The following is a 19,543-nucleotide window of genomic DNA, read 5'->3' on the forward strand; positions in this document are numbered from 1 at the left end:
CACAACTTGTGTATTGGTGGTTGCATTGTCTGATGTCATCGTGAGTACAATTCTGCCGATGACTGTGGTAAAGGGTTGACTCGCGAGTCAAGAAATGCCGACTGTTGCTTTAACCGTTGAATAGATATACCTACAAGGCCAGTAACGCAACTATTTTCGCCTGTGAATTTCAGTATTAACACGATCTCGCAAATATAATTTTAGGTAAAATTAAAGAACATGCTTGTGGGTAAGCTCTTGTTTATTAATGTTGGTTCTTACAGAGAAAGATTTAGGCTATCTTACTTGTATTAGAATCGAAATTCATAATCTGAAGGTGTCTAATAAATACAAGAGACATAAATTGTCAGCATGCCAAGAATAGGAAGGAGGAGCAGTGGACATATGGACTGACGAATTCAGATAGATCCTACAATTAGGTGGCCAATGCAATGAAGTGAGACGTTAACCTATAAACTGGAATGAAGAATTAATAGACAAAGTTGTTGTGTGAAGTATAAAATTAAAGTGATGATGACTGTTAATGATTAAGTCAGATAGAAATATCGTTTATGTAAGTACAGGATATGTGTAGGATATGTAGGCTTTTTGACTGGCAGTATTTTGTGCTACCGATATCTCGCGAGCTTTACTTATTTACAGGAGACTTTGATTCTTTGGAAATTTATAACTAAATAAACAAGTCAGTAAATAATAAATAAATAAACAGGAAAAAAATATTAAATAATTAAATGAATAAGTAAATGATTCATTTAATAACTCATTAGAAAGATAGATGGATTTATTTAGCAATATTATACATACAGATGCACTACACTATCAGAATTTGCCCTTAAATCCAATACACGGGTCTTTTAACCGTACATGCTTTACAAAACAAGTTGGTTTCACCCCCCCCCATCTATGATTAAATCGAACCACTCTCAAAGTGAACACACAGATGAATATAAAAATGTTACAAACAAGACACATTATATACAAACAAACATAAAAGTGTATAATAAAAAATTACCATTATCCCATCGTCAGTTCGCATCATGAACTTCAACAGCTGATGTTAAGCTGTCTCGCCTTTAAGAGGAACAATCCAGTCTTTCAGTACCTCATTAAGTAAAAACTGAGTATATATCTAACTAAATAAGCAAATAACTAAGTAAGTGATTAACTAAACAAATGAATAACTAAATAATTGAATAACTGAATAAATGAATAAGTGAATGAATAAGTAAATATATGAGTGAGTGAGTGAGTGAGTGAGTGAGTGAGTGAGTGAGTGAGTGAGTGAGTGAGTGAGTGAGTGAGATTTTCTGTTATACATATTTAACAATATCGGAGAGTATAAATGTCGATATCGACAATGAAAAATCCTGTGAATTTTCCGTTGTAATTTAATAAAAAAATTCTGATATTTAATGGATAATATATCATTATATATGCCTTTAATTTCATGTTTATATCATATCTTCCGTGCTAAGATATACCATTTATAACTGGATTGTTATCTGTAGAACATTTTTTTTAATATTGATTATTTAAAATACCAAATAAATATTTATTTCGTATTGTTTCTATTTGATTTGTTTTTTTTTTATTTGCTACGTAAAAATGACACATTATTGCTGTTCTGTGACTGTACGTGCGTTGTCATGTATGAAACTGTTATGTGCCGTATGAACCGCTGCTCGACAATTATGCCTGCAGCCCTATTTTGTAAATAAATGAATTCTTGGAACCCTCGCACGTCATTAATTTTGAAGGAATTCAATGGCAGCTCTAATTTGTTTCTGTGCGTCCTCTGAGGACAGAAAGGCGTGTTGAAGAAGATGGGCACTCTAGAACGAGGGGAGGTGGCGGTGAAGATTAATTGTTGACACTGAATAGGATTGAGTTTGCATACAGAAGGGATGAGAGGAGAAGTTAGTACATGTTGGCGATACACGGATGTACACTTCATTAAATTTAATGAAAGCAGGAAAGAAGTCAAGTAGAGTCCAAAAAAATATGACAGTAGGTATCAATTTAAGAACTATATTCGTTCAATTGCAAAAAAAAAAAAAAAAAAAAAAAAGATTAATAGCTTAAACAAAATAACACTAAGTATCTACTAGAGGGTTTGTCTTCCTGTTTATGTTTTGGTCCAAATTTATAGTTTGAAGAAAATCTGGTATATTGAACTAACTAAAAGAGATCATGTAAATTCAGAATTATAAAAAGCAGTTCAAAGACAAGTAAAATTCAAACAAAACTCATAGCTTGAGGAACAAGTGGAGTCAACGAACTCGCGAACTTCAATAGAAATAACTGTCTAAATAATACGGAGAATTTAAAAGAAATAGCCTAAATCATTTAAATGACAGACGGAGTTTGAAACATAATAAATAGTTCAAGAATTGGGGGTTCTTTAACGAAATATAGGCTACTATACAATTTTGAGAAGCGGATGAAATATTAAACGAGGCAAAAGTTACAACACGAAGAGACCTTTATACAAAATAAACTATGCCTTTCAAAGAACAAGAAGAATTTGAAATGAAAGAATCGGTTAGAAGATAAATGGTATTATTGTATAAAGTGAAAACAGTTTAAAAAATTCTAGGTATATTTAACCGTATAAACAAAACATAGAGTATAATCAAAACAAACGGCTGAAAGAACTGATTAATTTTAGTAAATTAACAATCTACATGACAAGATAATAATTCAAGTAAACGACTTAAAAATAATTATACCAATCATTAAACGACACAATTTTAGATGTCAACGGATATTTATAACAAATAAACGAATCTAAATAGATACTTTTGAAATACATACTGGTCTTAGTTCTTACTTACTTACAAATGGCTTTTTAGAAACCCGCAGGTTCATTGCCGCCCTCACATAAACTCGCCATCGGTCCCATTCCTCTGCAAGATTAATCCAGTCTCTATCATCATATCCCACCTCCCTCAAATCCATTTTAACATTATCCTCCCATCTACACCTCGGCCCCCCCAAACATCTTTTTCCCTCCGGTCTCTCAACTAACACTCTATATGCATTTTTTTGGATTCGCCCATATGTGCTACATGCCCTGCCCATCTCAAACATCTGGATTTAATGTTCCTAAATATGTCAGGTGAAGAATACAATGCGTGCAGCTCTGTGTTGTGTAACTTTCTCCATTCTCCTGTAACTTCATCTCTCTTAGCCCCAAATATTTTCCTAAGAACCTTATTCTCAAACATCCTTAATCTCTGTTCCTCTGTCAAAGTGAGAGTTCAAGTTTCACAACCATGCAGAACAACCGGTAATATAACTGTTTTATAAATTCTAACTTTCAGATTTTTTGACAGCAGACTAGATGATAAAAGCTTCTCAACCGAATAATAATAGGAATTTCCCATATTTATTCTGTGTTTAATTTCCTCCCGAGTGTCATTTATATTTGTTACTGTTGCTCCATGATATTTGAATTTTTCCACCTCTTCGAAGGATAAAACTCCAATTTTTATATTTCCATTTCGTACAATATTCTGGTCACGAGACATAATCATATAGTTTGTCTTTTACTGGTCTTAGTAAAATAGTAATTTTGAAGAAACTACCGTTTTAAAGAACATGAGGAAATATAAATGAAATTAATCCGTTAGAAGTCAAATGGTATTAAAAAAAGTTAAAATAATTTTGGACACATATTTGATGGTTTAGAGAACAAGTACAATACAATAAAAACGACGACTCAAAGGGCCAGTCAATTTTAAAGTAAATAAACACTCCAAATGGCAAGATACGCTATTGTATTTAAATTATGTTTTGTTTAACGACGCTTGCAACTGCCGGAGTTACATCAGCGTCGCCGGTGTGCCGGAATTTTGTCCTGTAGGAGTTCTTTTATATGCCTGTATCATTTAAGCACACTTAAATGCTATCGACCTGGGGCGGGATCGAACCCGCAATCTCGGGAACAGAAGACCAGCACCCTAACGACTGCGCCACCCAGGCCGGCAAGAGACACTGATGTTTAGTCAACTGTACGAAGACAGGTTTGAACCTCATAAGTGACACCAATAAGGCATTATTTATTAGGCAATAGAGCAGGAGATAATATGGTAGGGTGGCCTTTCCCGTTCCATTGCATACAATCGCCGATTAGCTACATATTCTACTAATCGGACTTCTGATGCATACCAACAATTGTTCTTCCTCTGACACATATCGTTAAGGTGAAATGTAGACCTACTGCCTGATAATAGATGTATATATCAGCCAGAACCTCAATCAGAGGTGACTATACGAATTGAAAAACGAATGATTAATCTACTTAATAACTTGAGATATCAACAGACATTTACAAGAAATAAACCAATTTAGAAGATCAATTTTGAGACAAACAAAAGTTTGAAGTACAATTTTAAAGAAAACAGCTTGTTTAATAACAAGTGGAATTTGGAACAGTTAAGCGGTGAAAAGAAAAAGTGGAGTTTAATAGAAATAAACTGTTTAAAAGACTAGTGAGTTTTTAAAGAAACAATCGAAATAAAAGGGACCTAATTAACTAAATAGATGATTTAAGGAAGAAATTGAATTAGAAAGAAAGTGAACGGTTCGAAGGAATATCTAGAATGAAATCAAAACTATCAGTTTCAAGAGAAGTAAACAAAATACGGCGCAAAGATAAGAGGACAGAGCTAATTTTAAGAGGAAGAAGAGAAAGTGGATGTTTAAAATATAAGCTATTTAAAATAAATTGTGCGATATCAGTGGCACATATTCTCTCATGTTTTATGCGATACTAACACATATGTTACTTTACAATCATTCATTCATAGTTTTCTGTCCAAGGTCAGGTCTTTCACTGCAAACCCAGCATTCTCCAATCTTTCCTATTTTCTGCCTTCCAATTTTAGTCTCCGCATATGATCCATGTATCTTAATGTCGCCTTTCATCTGATAGCTTCTTCTGCCCCGATGTCTCCTCCCATTCACCATTATTTCCAGTGGATCCTTGAGTAGACAGTTTCTCCTCAGCCAGTGATAAAACCAATTTCTTTTTGTCTTCCTGATCAGTTATTTTACATAACATTTCTATTTTTAGGAAGATAAAAAATGAAATTGAAAAGTTTTGCTTGATGACAATGACACTCAGTAAGTTCAATTTTCAAAAGATCATGGTCGCTTAGACAACTAATTATACCGTATTCCAAAATGATTTCAATATTTTCATATAATTATTAAGTATTAACGAGAAATTAACATGGTACACGTCATTTGATAGTAAAACTTTCAAAGTTTCAAGTTCTAAGTTTCGGAAAACGTATTTTTTTCAATTTGCCATTTGATACACTGTTGAAAAACAGCAACATCACAACTAAAATCACTTTGCGCTCTGAGGCTTGCTAAAACAAATTCAGTAATAACGGTATAAATGTTGTTCCATAGATATTTCCAAATCTTTGGATTAGATGTTCTACAGCCTTAGCCTCCTAGGTCACCAGACTTGACACCATGTCACTTCTTTCTTTGTGGTATGTGAAGGATGCATGTTATGTGCTACCGGTACTTATAATCCAAGACCTTGAAGAAGTAAGAAGTGTTGGAATGATTGTTGCAAGAATTTTACTGTATTGTAGATATATGGCGCGTAACAAGGGGTTTTCACTTTCAGTGTTTATAACGTGCCAATAAAAAGTTTGAGAAAATCTTAAATTATATGCATTAAGTTATTGCACAATTAATACATGAGCCGTTCACAGCAGAAGTGGTTAAGTCAAAATTGAGTAATGAGGTTTAAAGTAAAAATTCTATAAAAGACAGCGCAAAGTAGCAATTAATATGTCCATCATGCTATTCACTGACTACTAATAGTTTAAATAAATTGAATATTAATTGCTACTTCGCGCTGTATTTTACATAATGTTTACTTTAACCCTCATTACCCATTTTCGACTTACACCACTTCTGCTCTCCACGGCTCACATAATAATAATCATATGAAAATGTTACTACAATATTGAAGCACTATGCAGACTAAATACAAACGCCATTTATGTACTGAGATGAAAAATAGAATACTACAGTCACCAATTCATACGCATGTATAAAGTTGAACTGCATGAACTTCGTTAAATTATTCTCACTACTAGAGAAATTACCAGCGTGGTCTACGGGTTTTCGATCGGAACTCTTGCTCTAATCATAGGTTCGATTAGCACTTTGTAAAATTACCGGGTTCCACTTATATTTAGATCTTTCCCAACTGTAAAACCAATGTTCGGTAACACCATAGTAAATCCTTGGACGTATGTCGCTATTACCAATGCTATATATGCTACATAACCGTAAATTGATAGAACGTCGTTAAATAACCCAATAAATTAATGAAGATTAACACAAATAGACATATTATCTTCAAGGAATTGAACATTGACGGCATAGAGCAGCCGTGGCGAAAACGCGACTCACGAGCATATTGTGGCTCGCAATGATAGCTGTGCATTTCTCTTGCTTCCTAACTCCCCCAACCTCTACCCTCTCACTCACTGGAGTCAAACTCGTTCCATTTGTATTTGTCTCTGACCTGCAAGTAGCGTATCGTCGCAATGTCTCTCTCGAAACCAGGTACCTCTACAAAAACGAAAGTTTCAAGTAGGATGGGAGGACCCATTTTTTTGCTGCCAATATGGTGTGAATATTAAATGTATGATTTGTTCACAAGTATTACGAGGAAAACGGTTGTATAACATAAAACGGCATTATACTACATGTTACTCATGAAACTTTAAAAGATTAAGTGTTGTTGTTGTTGTTGTTGTTGTTATTATTATTATTATTATTATTATTATTATTATTATTATTATTATTTCGATCCTTTTTCAGCAGATGTACGAATAATGCGGTTAGATCTTCAATTTAAACTCATAGATTTACAATGTAGTCATAATGTTTCAATGAAAGCTAGATGTAAGAACTTGACAAATGTTGAACTTTTCAAATCTTTGCCAAACAATAAATATCCGAAGCTTCGTTCTTTCGCTTGCTCTGTTGAAGCCATGTTCGCTACAACTTACGTTTGTGAAAAATTATTTTCAACAATGAAAATAGTAAAAACCTAATTTAGATTACATTCGTGATCAACTACGACTGGCAGTAAGTGACATAATTCCTCAGTTTGAAACTCTGGCACAGATACATTTCGAAGACAGTTAATTTTAGGTTGTGATAATGTGTCCTATGTTTTCTTGTTCATTTCTTTGTTCGTTACACGTACTAACCATTAGTTTGTAACCCTATACTCTATAAAATTATATTTAAGTGCTTGACATAAGGAAAATGAAATTCCGTTAATAAGTCAGACAGTTACTTCACGTCCCCTTCGGATGTCCTCCTTCCTCCATAGGTGTTATGCACGTTGCAGGTTACATAGTGGCTCGGCGCACTATTACATTTCCGCCACGGCTGGCATAGAGTAAGAAATGGACTGATTAATTTGATCTCCAAGAATCCGAAACGAGCTAATAAGCCCTTGAAAATTGATTATGATTATGACAATGGGGATGACATATCTTCATTTCGCTATGCAGAAGACAAAGAACTAAGGGGTTTCACTTTTGACTTTAATGACAATCTTTAATATTTGAGGGGTTTTATGTTTTATGCGACCTTTAAAAGAGGGAGATATCTGAACGCTGGTATGAAGATGATACTCATGCTGATGTTCTCTGCTAATTCCTGTTTATCTTTCTCTTTCATGTCCCAGTTTCTCTCTGTTGAATTCGAACTTTGTCTCTCTGAGGTCAATTTTAATGCTTGTTAGTTCCCGTCTCTTTGTGACACATCGCACAAAAAAGTCAGTAAAATTTCCCCAGTCGCGTCTCTATCTACTTTAGTATGTACGTCGATGCACTCGAGCGTTGACCGATCGCGTATGTAGAGCTTCAGCTTCTTATAAAGGCAGTTCACAACGCAGCTTTGTCTTCTGCAAGTAAAAATGCAGTATTGAACTAATGTGATATCATGAGATCAACTCGAAAAGTATTAAATTGATTTTTCTCAAACAACTTCCACCTCTGTGACAATATCTCGCTCAACTTTTACCTCGCTATTAACAATTCCATTGCCTCTATACTATAGTCGAGCATTTGATATGACGTCATCATATAATTCATAAGAATGAGAGACCAGAACCCACTTGAATTGTGCATACGAGTAAGTATTGAAAAGAAAAAAAAATAACCCATAGAAATTTTGATTATGATGTTCATGGCGGACAGTAGACTATTATGCCCACTTAATTATGCATTGCGTACAATGATTATTAGAGGAGAAAAATTCCCTCCGGCGCCGGGGATCGAATCGAACCTGGGTCCTTGGTTCTACGTACCAAGTGTTCTAACCACTCATCTATGCCGAAGTTCAATCCACATCACCGGATCGAGTCCACACCTGTGGAGTAACGGTCAGCGCGTCTGGCCGCGAAACCAGGTGGCCCGGGTTCGAATCCCTGTCGGGGCAAGTTACTTGGTTGGGTTTTTTCCGGGGTCTTCCCTCAACCCAATACAAGCAAATGCTGGGTAACTTTCGGTGTTGGACCCCGGACTCATTTCACTGGCATTATCACCTTCATATCATTCAGACGCTAAATAATCTCAGATGTTGATACAGCGTCGTAAAATAACCCAATAAAATAAATAAATCACCGGATCGAATCCCTCTCCTATAGTATTTTTCCCTTTGTGGTCCGACTCCAAGTTTTACATATATTTTGATTTAAGTCAACTGCCATTATACAACGAGCGCACTTGGTGGCGAAGATTAATCTTTATGTATATTGTTATTATGTTCTAAAAATCATGAGGCGATTCCAAATTCCTGGCGTGTTCCGTTTTGTCTCATTACCTGCCACAATTCGATTGCAGGGAGTTTCCTCATCAGCCACTAGAGTCCAATACTCTAATAATTTTAAATGGCGCCACAAGAAGAAATCCAATGGATGGAACTCAGGTGAGCGTGGAGGCCAAGCAACTGTTCAGCTCTACCTATCCAAAGATCAGGAAACATTCGATTCAGGTAATTGTGTGCAAGGTAACTAAACTTTGCGGGAGTGCCAAGCACAAAGTGTGCTTGCGGACGAATATTGAGTGGCGTGTCGTCCAAGAAATTAGTAATGTTGTTTTTCAGAAAATTTCTGTACACACGCCGCGTGAGTTTGTTTAGAAGTTCTTGTATGAGGAACTAATTCCTGAAGTTGTGCTGTGTAATATATCCTGAATATTAGAGTAATGTTTTCCGTTTTAAACAACGAAACAAGAGCACATTTTGCAATAACTTACGCTTGTAGCTTGTAAGTATTAGTGTATGCATTACTGAAATAGGCTTCTGTCAGAACGCGGACAAAGAATGAGAGATGATAATTTGTTTGGTAATAAATCTCCAATTACGAAAGTTAAATTCGGATTCAGTTGGCTTTTCATCGTAAACACTAAAGTAGAACCCTTCTTGAGTCAACTGCGTCGAAATTGCCTCAGAAAGATATAAAATTGTGCCAAGTCGAAGTACGAGTAAATAGAGAAATTGTACGATTCCCAGGGGTCTGGATTTCCCACGTAACGTCGAGGAGTGGATTCTTGAAGAACTTAGCGAAGTAACTAATTCCCTCAACCCCACCTCTTCCATCCGCCACAAGTCAATTAGTCAAGTGGGGTGCCGACACGCCCTGAACCGTTATTCAGGGAGGAGTAGCGACCCTTAACAGAACTATTCTCCAGTTAATCAGGAGAATATACTGTACCACACGGCAACGCCTGCTGTTTATGCAGCCAGCAATTCAGTATCATCAACGGCAATTTCTTACCATGCTACTCACAGAGTTCATTTCCTTACAAAGTATTTTACGTTCGCTGGAACATTAGCTCGAGAAAGCGTTGTGTATTCACTGCACGGAAAAGCAAGTTGTGTTCATTCCGGGAACGCAATGAAATCTTATACGAAATATCCCACTTCAAATCTTTACAGATATTCAAGGAGACGTAAAATGTTCTGTATTCAAATAAACTTCCCAGGAAACGATAACAAAAGCCAATAAAATAATTCACGTGACTACAGCGAATTTCCGTACAGTCTGTTTATAAAACTAATTTACACGAGGACACTCTGAATATTTCAAAGTTCTTAGGAGAAATGAAACATTTATAAGCTAGCTATATAACAATATATTGTGCTACTGAAACTTAAGGCCAGTTTTATTCTGTTCCGTAGTTCTGTGATCTAAGCCGTCATACAGTGGTCTATATTTACATAATTAGCTTTGATTCAAAATTGGAGATTTATCCTTCGAAGAGGTGGAAAAATTCAAATATCTTGGAGCAACAGTAACAAAATAATATAAATGACATTCGGGAGGATAATTAACGCAGAATAAATATGGGAAATGCATGTTATTATTCGGTTAAGAAGCTTTCGTCATCTAGTCTGCTGTCAAAAAATCTGAAAGTTAGAATTCATGAAACAGTTATATTACCGGTTGTTCTGTATGGCTGTGAAAATTAGACTCTCACTTTGAGAGAGGAACAGAGATTAAGGGTGTTTGAGAATAAGGTTCTTAGGAAAATATTTGGGGCTAAGAGGGATGAAGTTACAGGAGAAAGGAGAAAGTTACACAACGCAGAGCTGCACGCATTGTATTCTTCACCTGACATAATTAGGAACATTAAATCCAGACGTTTGAGATGGGCAGGGCATGTAGCACGTATGGGCGAATCCAGAAATATATATAGAGTGTTAGCTGTGAGGCCGGAGGGGAAAAAACCTTTGGGGAGGCCGAGACGTAGATGGGAGGATAATATTAAAATGGATTTGAGGGAGGTGGGATATGATGGTAGAGACTGGATTAATCTTGCTCAGGATAGGGACCAATGTCGAGCTTATGTGAGGGCGGCAATGAACCTCCGGGTTCCTTAAAAGCAAGTAAGTAAGTAAATAAGCTTTGATTCAAGCCTTAATTGAAGTAGAAATTTGTTCATGAATTTCGACCAGTGTATGCGACCGTGCCCACCCAGCACCATAATAGCTCCTCGCTACAGAGTTGCACGATGTAATAATTTACGTATTTTAAAATGTTCGTTTTTCTGGAAAACTATTCAAAATATAGCAAAATGGTATTTGATTTTTTTTTTTTTTTTGTGTTTACTAAAGGAATTATCCATCAGAATTATTGACATTATTTACGGTTCACTCTGTACACAGGGACTTTTGTTTACTGCGCATGCGCTGTGTTTCGTAAGTGAAATTTATACAATAAGGGAGCTCCAAATTTTATTTTTGTATCTATACATCTATAATTAGGCACTACATCTCACTTGACGATATGTGTCATAGGAAGAATAATTGCTTGAATACATTTTAAGTCTGCGATATATACAATGGAGGGGAAAGGAACTTGCCACCCTATTACATTATCACCTTCGTGGCTTAGTTGCCTCATGAATGACGCGTTATTGGTGTCACTTATGAGTTTTCAATCTGTTTTCGGACAGTTGATTAAACAACACAAATCTCATTTTTTACTCTTTAATTTAGGGACAGGTTTCTGTGTATATTGTTTACAAGTATTGCGTTATAGCCTAGATCATATATAGGCCTACCCAGATTGCTCGGCCTTATAGGCTTCGACGGTAACAACTTTTGTCAGGTTTACTATGCTGCCATCTAGTTGTTACATAAGGAGTCACGTCATAACTCCCATTTGAATTGCATTAGCGACTGTACTGCCATCTCGTGTTCGTTTACGGAGGACGGGTGGCGATCCTGGCGGTTGTTCTCTTCAAAGTGCTACCGATTTTAACATAGGGATGAGCATTGTGTTATATATGTGATCTGGGGTTATAGACATTCAACGATTTACGTGCCAGCCTCACTTATTCTGTGTCTAATGCAGACTCGTTATTAAACGTTGAAGTGAAAATATTTAGATTCATAGATTCAATCGTTCAGAGATTACTTCATGTGACGATATTAATAGACATACGAATATATGGACAATCAATCCGAAATAAGTCGAGCAGAATCAACCAATGATTTACCAGTATTGCAAAGTATTCTGTATTAAAAATCCACCAACCAACCAGAAGGGTTTATTCATAAATTCATATCTCAACAATTGATATAGGTATTGGGCAATGTCGACTGAACAACTGAAACTAATAGAAGCTCTTTTTTATTAGGTTATTTTACGACTCTTTATCAACATCTTAGGTTATTTAGCGTCTGAACGAGATGGTGATAATGCCAGTGAAATGAGTCCGGGGTACAGCACCGAAAGTTACCCAGCATTTGCTCCTATTGAGTTGAGGGAAAACCCCGGAAAAACCTCAACCTGATACTGGCTGGTAAACAGTAAACCGAAAACTAGAACCAGAACGAGTACGAGAACGGAAAAATTGTTAAAATTGTATAATTTCAATGTGAGTATTCACAATTAACGGGAAGCTTGCCGGAGCCCGAGAACGGGAACGTGAGGTTGCCCATTTTCAACTTTGCTGTTTTCGTTTCCGATCACAGCCTACTAGATCCATTCTGTAGCCATGATAAAGCTATTTTATCGTCGTATATTTTGTAGCAAGAAGCCCATGACATAATTTCTCCTTCATGCATAGTTTCTAACTCGGAAATTCAGTAGAATCCCGTTCAATATATGCTAAGTGCATATGTGACAAGATTAACACATGAATTGAATTCTTAAATGTTCTGTGTCATACATTCTGAAGTTGGTTAACCCGTGTTTATGTAGGCTGGTTTGTTCTCATGAGAGAAAGTGACTGGCCAATTATACACATATAACATCAGAATGCGTAATATCGAATATACATATCGTTATTGACATACAGATCGATTATTTAGTCCTGACAGCTCAGCGACGCGAAAGAGGGGAAGTAATAGTAGTAGTGGGGAGAGCTCCGGAGTAGAGATACGGGCGAGCGGTCGGTAAAGGAATGCAGTACAGCTTAATTGTACTAGAAACATACAGCTCTACCGCATGCATGACATCCGATCGCTCCGAAGGAAAGCGAATGACTAAGCCAAACACCCCTTGGCGTAACTAAATGGACTTGCCTGACTCAGGCGCACATCTCCGGCGACTATCAGGACTAAATAATCGTACTGTACATATCGATCTGCATAGCTGTTTCCGTTCTCGGTTTATTGAGAATCAAAAATCTTCAATTTTATGTCCTCCGTTTCCAATTCTCGTTCTAGTTCTCGTTCCCGATTTATTATGAACCAGCCTTAACTTGCCTCGACCGGGAATCGAACCCGGGCCACCTGGTTTCGCGGCGAAACGCGTTAACCGTTACTTTACAGATGTGCACAATTGAAGCTGTTAAAGTAGAAAATCTAGGCTCTATGCAGGTTACATACTGAAGGATCTTAACAGCATTGGCCATCTAATAGGTATTCCGATGACATTTGACATTATCCAGCTCGGTTCCCGGTAATAAAATGAGTCACTGGAGACAGAGGACAATTATTGACAATGCAACTGCCTACGCGTTCAGTATTAAATCCCACGCATACCGATATTTAAAAACTGTAGCTAACAAAATAATAAATACCGTATAAATACCGGTACTGTACGTGCATTCTCTTCCCACGTATTATGAAATTTTAATCATCGTCCGTGGTATTGCTCCTACCATGCTAGCCATTGAATCTAAAGTTCGCGGGTTCAAAATCCGGCCGAGAGTGAGGGATATTAAAAGTCGATAATATCCTCAGCACATCTTCCTCTGTGGGGGGGTGGGGAGTTGTAGAGGGCACCAGGCTAAATCTGCCGACGAATTTTAGCCCGCGTGCGGGAATGTCCATCACTATTCCATATCATATTATCACAACAATATCCACTTTACAATAAATTTTCACATGAAAGTTCACTTCTGCCAGACTGTGTACATACTGTCAGAGCTCTAACTCTGAAACCGTGCGGTAAGAGGAAGTGGGGAGCGGTGGGACGTGACTCAGTACGACTAACTAGGGAGTGTGTGTGGGTGTTCCCTCCGTAGAATAAGATAGGAGTAGTACGTGACATAATGGCATGTGTAATGTTGTAGATTGTGTATGATTAAGAACTGTGAAGGACCAGCAGGACAGAATTTGTTGGGTGAAATATATTTTTTATTATTATGAATACATTACGTGTAAAGTTATGAAAGGTCAGGGGATTTCTCAGACCAGAAATTTTATTGATGTAGGTTCTAGCACGTGAAAAGAAATAAAAAAAAAGTAGAGAATACTCGAGAGTACATTAGTAGTTAAAATGTTAAAGAAAGAGTAACTTGAGACTTCTCAACCAAGCATTCAAAGGATAGGAGAGAAGTGGGAAGATCTGAGAAGCTATGTTTAGAACAGTTTTGAGTACCGAAACAGAACTAGAGGCAGGAGAAATTATAAAAAAAGTGGAAAGATAATGCGCAAAGACTGGACAGTAGGCCTACATAAGCCCAATCGTATCGTAGTTGAAACGAAAAATACTGGGAAACATAAAGAAATCGTTTCTAAGCAATATAGGCTCATTCGCTGGAAAGTGTTAAACCGGTAAAAGTGCAAGTGCGTAATTGCTAGATATTCCATCTGGTGGGAAATTTATAAACTGTCGATAGAGTATATTGATCGACATGACAGACCTGGCATTGAATGCCATCTGGCGCTAAATTTATGAAACATTATTGCTGGAGTTCGAAAATAAATACAGTTATTCTAAAAGTTAACCGGAAGAAATAAAATAAGCAGCAAGAAGAATAATATTGCAATAATACGAGGAAAATCATGGTAGGATTATGATTTAGATCAGGTGGGTGGGATAGTGAAATATAAATAATTTTGTGCGAGATCGTGCGTATTTGCTTGCTTTCCGCACAAAACCAATACGCGGTAAGTGTGAAATACCACAATCAGTATTCCCAACGTAACACACATAACAATTTTCCTCTTCTTACCGCTTAAGCGCCAAATTAATTTTACTGCTTTAGGCTTTTAACATATTATTTTTAGAGACGTTTAACATAGTAATAATTATAAATTGGAAACTTACCGCTGCAATTTCACCTAAATTGCACTGTTAATTATTGTTTTTAAATATTTGCAAAGATTAAGTAAACTCTACTACTCCACAAAAGTTATTGCATTCCTGATGCAAGTAACATTAAGGAAGCCGTGAAAAAATCAACAAGATTCCAGATGCCGATGTTATTACTGCAATATGTTATATAAATAATATTGTTAAAATATTAAAATGAAAAATAAATCATTACATAACCTTACCGTTTGTTTTAAGTTCGCATTTATAGACTGGGGGAAAAGAAAGACAGACGTATATCACGGCCTGCTGGAGTATAGTAAACACAGAAAACATTTTATAGCAACAATGTTGAAGATAGATATTTTGGTATTCCAAAGTTGCCGTCATTAAACAGAAACCAAGATGGAGATTTCATTGCAACTAATTAGAAATTCGTCTTTCAGGTATGTAATAAACGATCTTCGCACAAAATAATGTACGATACACGAGCGGTATGTTTGTTTTCATGTTCTCGGAAATTAAAAAAGCTCAACTATGTTTCGCTTTTTCAATCTTTTCCTCGAACATGAAAACGTCAATATACCGCTCTTGTAACGCATGTTACTATTAAAGTACATCGAAGAACTTTCATCGTAGTCGTTCAGACGATGCTTCAAACCCCAATTTAGTTTCAAGTTTGTTACCAATAGTGCTTCCACACAAGGAATTTGTATAGACCTAAGAAACTGTAACAATTGCAGCATTGATACAAAAGTTTCTTAAAGTACCTATGTGTTAAAACATTGTGGTTGTTAATAACATAGTTACTGAAGCAATTTATTTCATTTGTATATGTTCCTTAACCAAAAACTGTCATTTTTCAAAGAAGCCCGGCGTTATTCGAACTGCTTTATTTATCGGTTACGATTTTTGCCATGTGATACTTGACAATCGGCGCAAACTGTTGAGAATACTTTATGCACTCTACCGTACAATAGCTGATGCTGATTTTCAAAACGCTTGTCTAACGTTAAAAGATATACTTTTAGGATTGACTGTCTAAAAGTCTTGTTTTCTACACGAAGACTAAATGAAAAGGACGTGAAAGTACTGTTTCGTAAGCAACGTACAAGTTTATAAATGTAAAGTGCCGGTATGTACAGAGCCAAAAACAAAATTTGGGTCACCTGAATTGTTCAAGTTTCAGTTATAACATACTGCGCATGCTCAGTAGGCCCAAATTGTATTTTTGGATCTGTACAAAACATATTATTTGACAACCAAAATAAGAAGGCTGTTTCCTACACAGCACATCAATTGGAAGCACGTGCACCCACTGTTTTTTAACAAAACACAAATGAAGCAACAACTAAAAATTGTTTCATTGGCAATATAATAATTTATTTATTCAGGGGAATAATATATCCCATAGTGATGGGTTGCCAAAAATGACAAAGCATATCAAACAGAATAACTTTTATAATCTCTTATAAATTTACAAAAATTAGAAGAATTACCATTCACAAAAGATCACAGTATATGTAGCATAACAACGCAATTAGGTAAAAAGAATAAGTATGGTTCCGAAAAAAAAAATAATTAAGCATAAAGGACACTTCAGCAGATTTACAAATATATTCCTTCCAAAAAGAGTATACTATTCAAAGCGTATGAAAATTCGACGATTTGTTCCACATGCATCTACGTATTAATAGCCCTGTAACCTCTAAACTTTGGAGGAGATATTTGTCTATATAATAGAGTATTGTAGGATTTTAGTCTGCTTTTCCAGATTTACTTCTTCAGGTTGAGAAATGTGATTCGAAAATCTAATAATGGAGTCGATTATATATTCCTTCTTGTCCCTGAACGCAAGAATATTCCTATAACCTCTAAACTGTGGAGGTGATATTTGTCTATATAACATAGTATTGTAGGAATTTAATCTCTTTTCCAGGATGAGAAATATAATTAAAAAAACCTAATAATGGCGTTGATGATATATCCCTTCTTGTCCCTCAACGGAAGAATATCCATCCTCCCGTTGCTCCTATCTAAGGAAAAGCCATTCACTTCCTCGTACTTTCTAGTCTATTTCTTTCAATTTTTCATCTATGATCGATCTTTTTTTTCAGCATCTTGCCTTGAGGACAAGAACTCAGAGCATGAGAAAATGTTTCAATATCTTCACGACTGTGCCGACGCTGGCACAGATCATACTGCTGAAATATAAGCAGTCATCTTGATCGCCAACTACTGGAAGATAGGTCTATGTGGTCGCAAATCCAAATATAACGGGTACATTGATTGAAAAGAGTTACTACTTAGACTATGTTGTAAACTGCTCCACTCTGAGACACATCGTTCTTTCTACTCTTGTCGTACCTTTATGCTTTTAGTGATTCCTATTGTAGAATGTATCAGATGTTGAGATGAATAAATATCAAGCGCAATTAATAAGGGAGATACCTTCGATTCTAATTCACGGGTAGCGTTTGTGCAAGTATTTCCCGACAATCTTTTAACTTTGCAGATATTGATGCTGATGGTAATTTTACACAAAGCATAAGCGATGTTTAAACGCAAATATTTTCTTTGGATATTTAAATGGAAATAATGTACAGGATTTATAAATATTCCTTCCCAAAAAAAAAAAAAAAAAAAAAAACACGCAGGCGCCTAAAATGTATAAGCAATTCTCCCGGAAAAAGTACAAAAAAAAAAACACTGACGACACACAAATATATCCTATGAGAACACGCCCTAAGAAAAGGTGCACAGTGTTTTGTACATAAAATTTAAGAGCTTGAAACATATAAATTTAATGTTGTCCACCAGCAAAATATAATCAAGGAAGAACTGACCTGGGTAATAAACAACGCTTCTTCTGACTGCGTAGTTGGCCTCGGGTATCCTGAGCTCGCAGTCGAACATGGTGGTGCTCTGGACGTCGCGGCCCTCCAGCACCTTGGTCGCAGATATGTCGTAGCACTTGTACGCCCTCGTCACCTGTACCACCACGTCCTTCAGGCTTTCCCTGTGGCAGGACACACAAAACATGTCTTAACGTGTAACATCTCTGATTCAAAAAGTTTCTTCTCATAAAGTCATATGATCATGTAAGCCAACGTGCTTTAAAGTCAACTTTCAAAGTCAAAGTAATTGTATCAATACAGGGTGTAAGGGGTATAAGTGCCATTATTTTTACTGATGATTATTCATGTGGTAAGGAAGAAAAAATGTCCTTACATTTTTTTTCTAATTGCAATATTTAACTAATTATTAAAGTTTACAATATTAGACGTTTTGCAACGTTGCTGGATAGAGAGGAGTGGGTTTATAAGTACACAGTACAGCTCAAGCGGGTACAGACATACCGGTACAGATGCTCTGTTCTAATGCAGGAGCGGACCATGATAATACTGTTGTTTACATAAAACGAGCAGCAAATATAAACTTTCAATCTCATTAATAGAACATTTTGGTAAATTTACATTTTATGTAAAAATATTGCTTCATTTTTATTGTATGTCTAAAAAAATAAACAATAATGCTTTTCTGCACAAAATCACACGAACTTTTTTCTAATGCAAAATTTTAATCTCTCCCGCTTCCGTAAATCAGTATCATTTTTAAACAAATGTCTGCTTGTATGATTTTCGAAAAGGGGTAAGAGACTCCTAGTTTCTAAAAATCGTTGAGAAACTGCTACATAAGTTCGACGATTAGGTAACCTTCTTTGAGGAAAACGTTGACGGTATATCCTTCTTGTCTCACTTGAATTACGACGACTTTCTCCATAAATCAATAACATGTGACATTCCTAATCTATAAATTACATTGTAAGTTGTTTATTGAATATCCTCTACTGAACTGTCATCCCCTCGCCAGTAGAGCTATGGACAGGGAGCTTGAACTCAGCTGACTCGTACTTACGTCTATGCAGAGTACTGCCTGCTGAACACGTTGCCACGTCTCTCATGCCAGAATATTAACAAATTTAAGCATGTATTTTTATTTAATTTCACGAAAACGTAATAGAACATACAAATATTTATTTAAACTGATATTAACTCTTTGCTAGATATACCTACTGATGTAACTGTTTTCGCCATTTTACTAACGATATAAGCAGTATAACGCAAATAAAATAAGAAAATAATTTTTTTCTGGGAAAACTATTAAGTTTTGACCCTATGTTGTATGGACATTTTTTGATCATGTAGACCGTCCTCGACGACTATGAAAAGGACGGCACTCATACCCCTTACATCCTGTATATGAATTGATTTATACCGGATGGATGGGAATTAAATACTTTATACTTTTGTACGTTTGTACCTGACCTTGAACCGCCAATTTTGAATGCATAGATAATAGCTAAAGTAATAGTATAATAAATAAAGTTAGCTAAAGAAGTACAATATTAAGATACTCTGAAATAAAATAATTTAATTATGAGATATAGATCTAATGATAGTGTCAGAAATCCTGATGAATGTGTTATGGTTA

At 36.0% G+C, this 19,543-nt stretch overlaps 1 protein-coding gene across 1 annotated transcript in view; it reads right to left on the minus strand.

The window, feature by feature from the left end:
- LOC138699964 (uncharacterized) overlaps positions 1-19,543 on the minus strand; it is a 583,336-nt gene that overhangs the window by 177,696 nt on the left and 386,097 nt on the right. Inside the window, exon 4 of the mRNA XM_069826202.1 lies at positions 17,896-18,068. Coding sequence (XP_069682303.1) covers positions 17,896-18,068 — 173 coding nt within the window. The remainder of the gene's footprint in view (positions 1-17,895; positions 18,069-19,543) is intronic.

The sequence above is a fragment of the Periplaneta americana genome, chromosome 5 (genome assembly GCF_040183065.1).
Source record: "Periplaneta americana isolate PAMFEO1 chromosome 5, P.americana_PAMFEO1_priV1, whole genome shotgun sequence".
NCBI classification, from domain to species: domain Eukaryota; kingdom Metazoa; phylum Arthropoda; class Insecta; order Blattodea; family Blattidae; genus Periplaneta; species Periplaneta americana.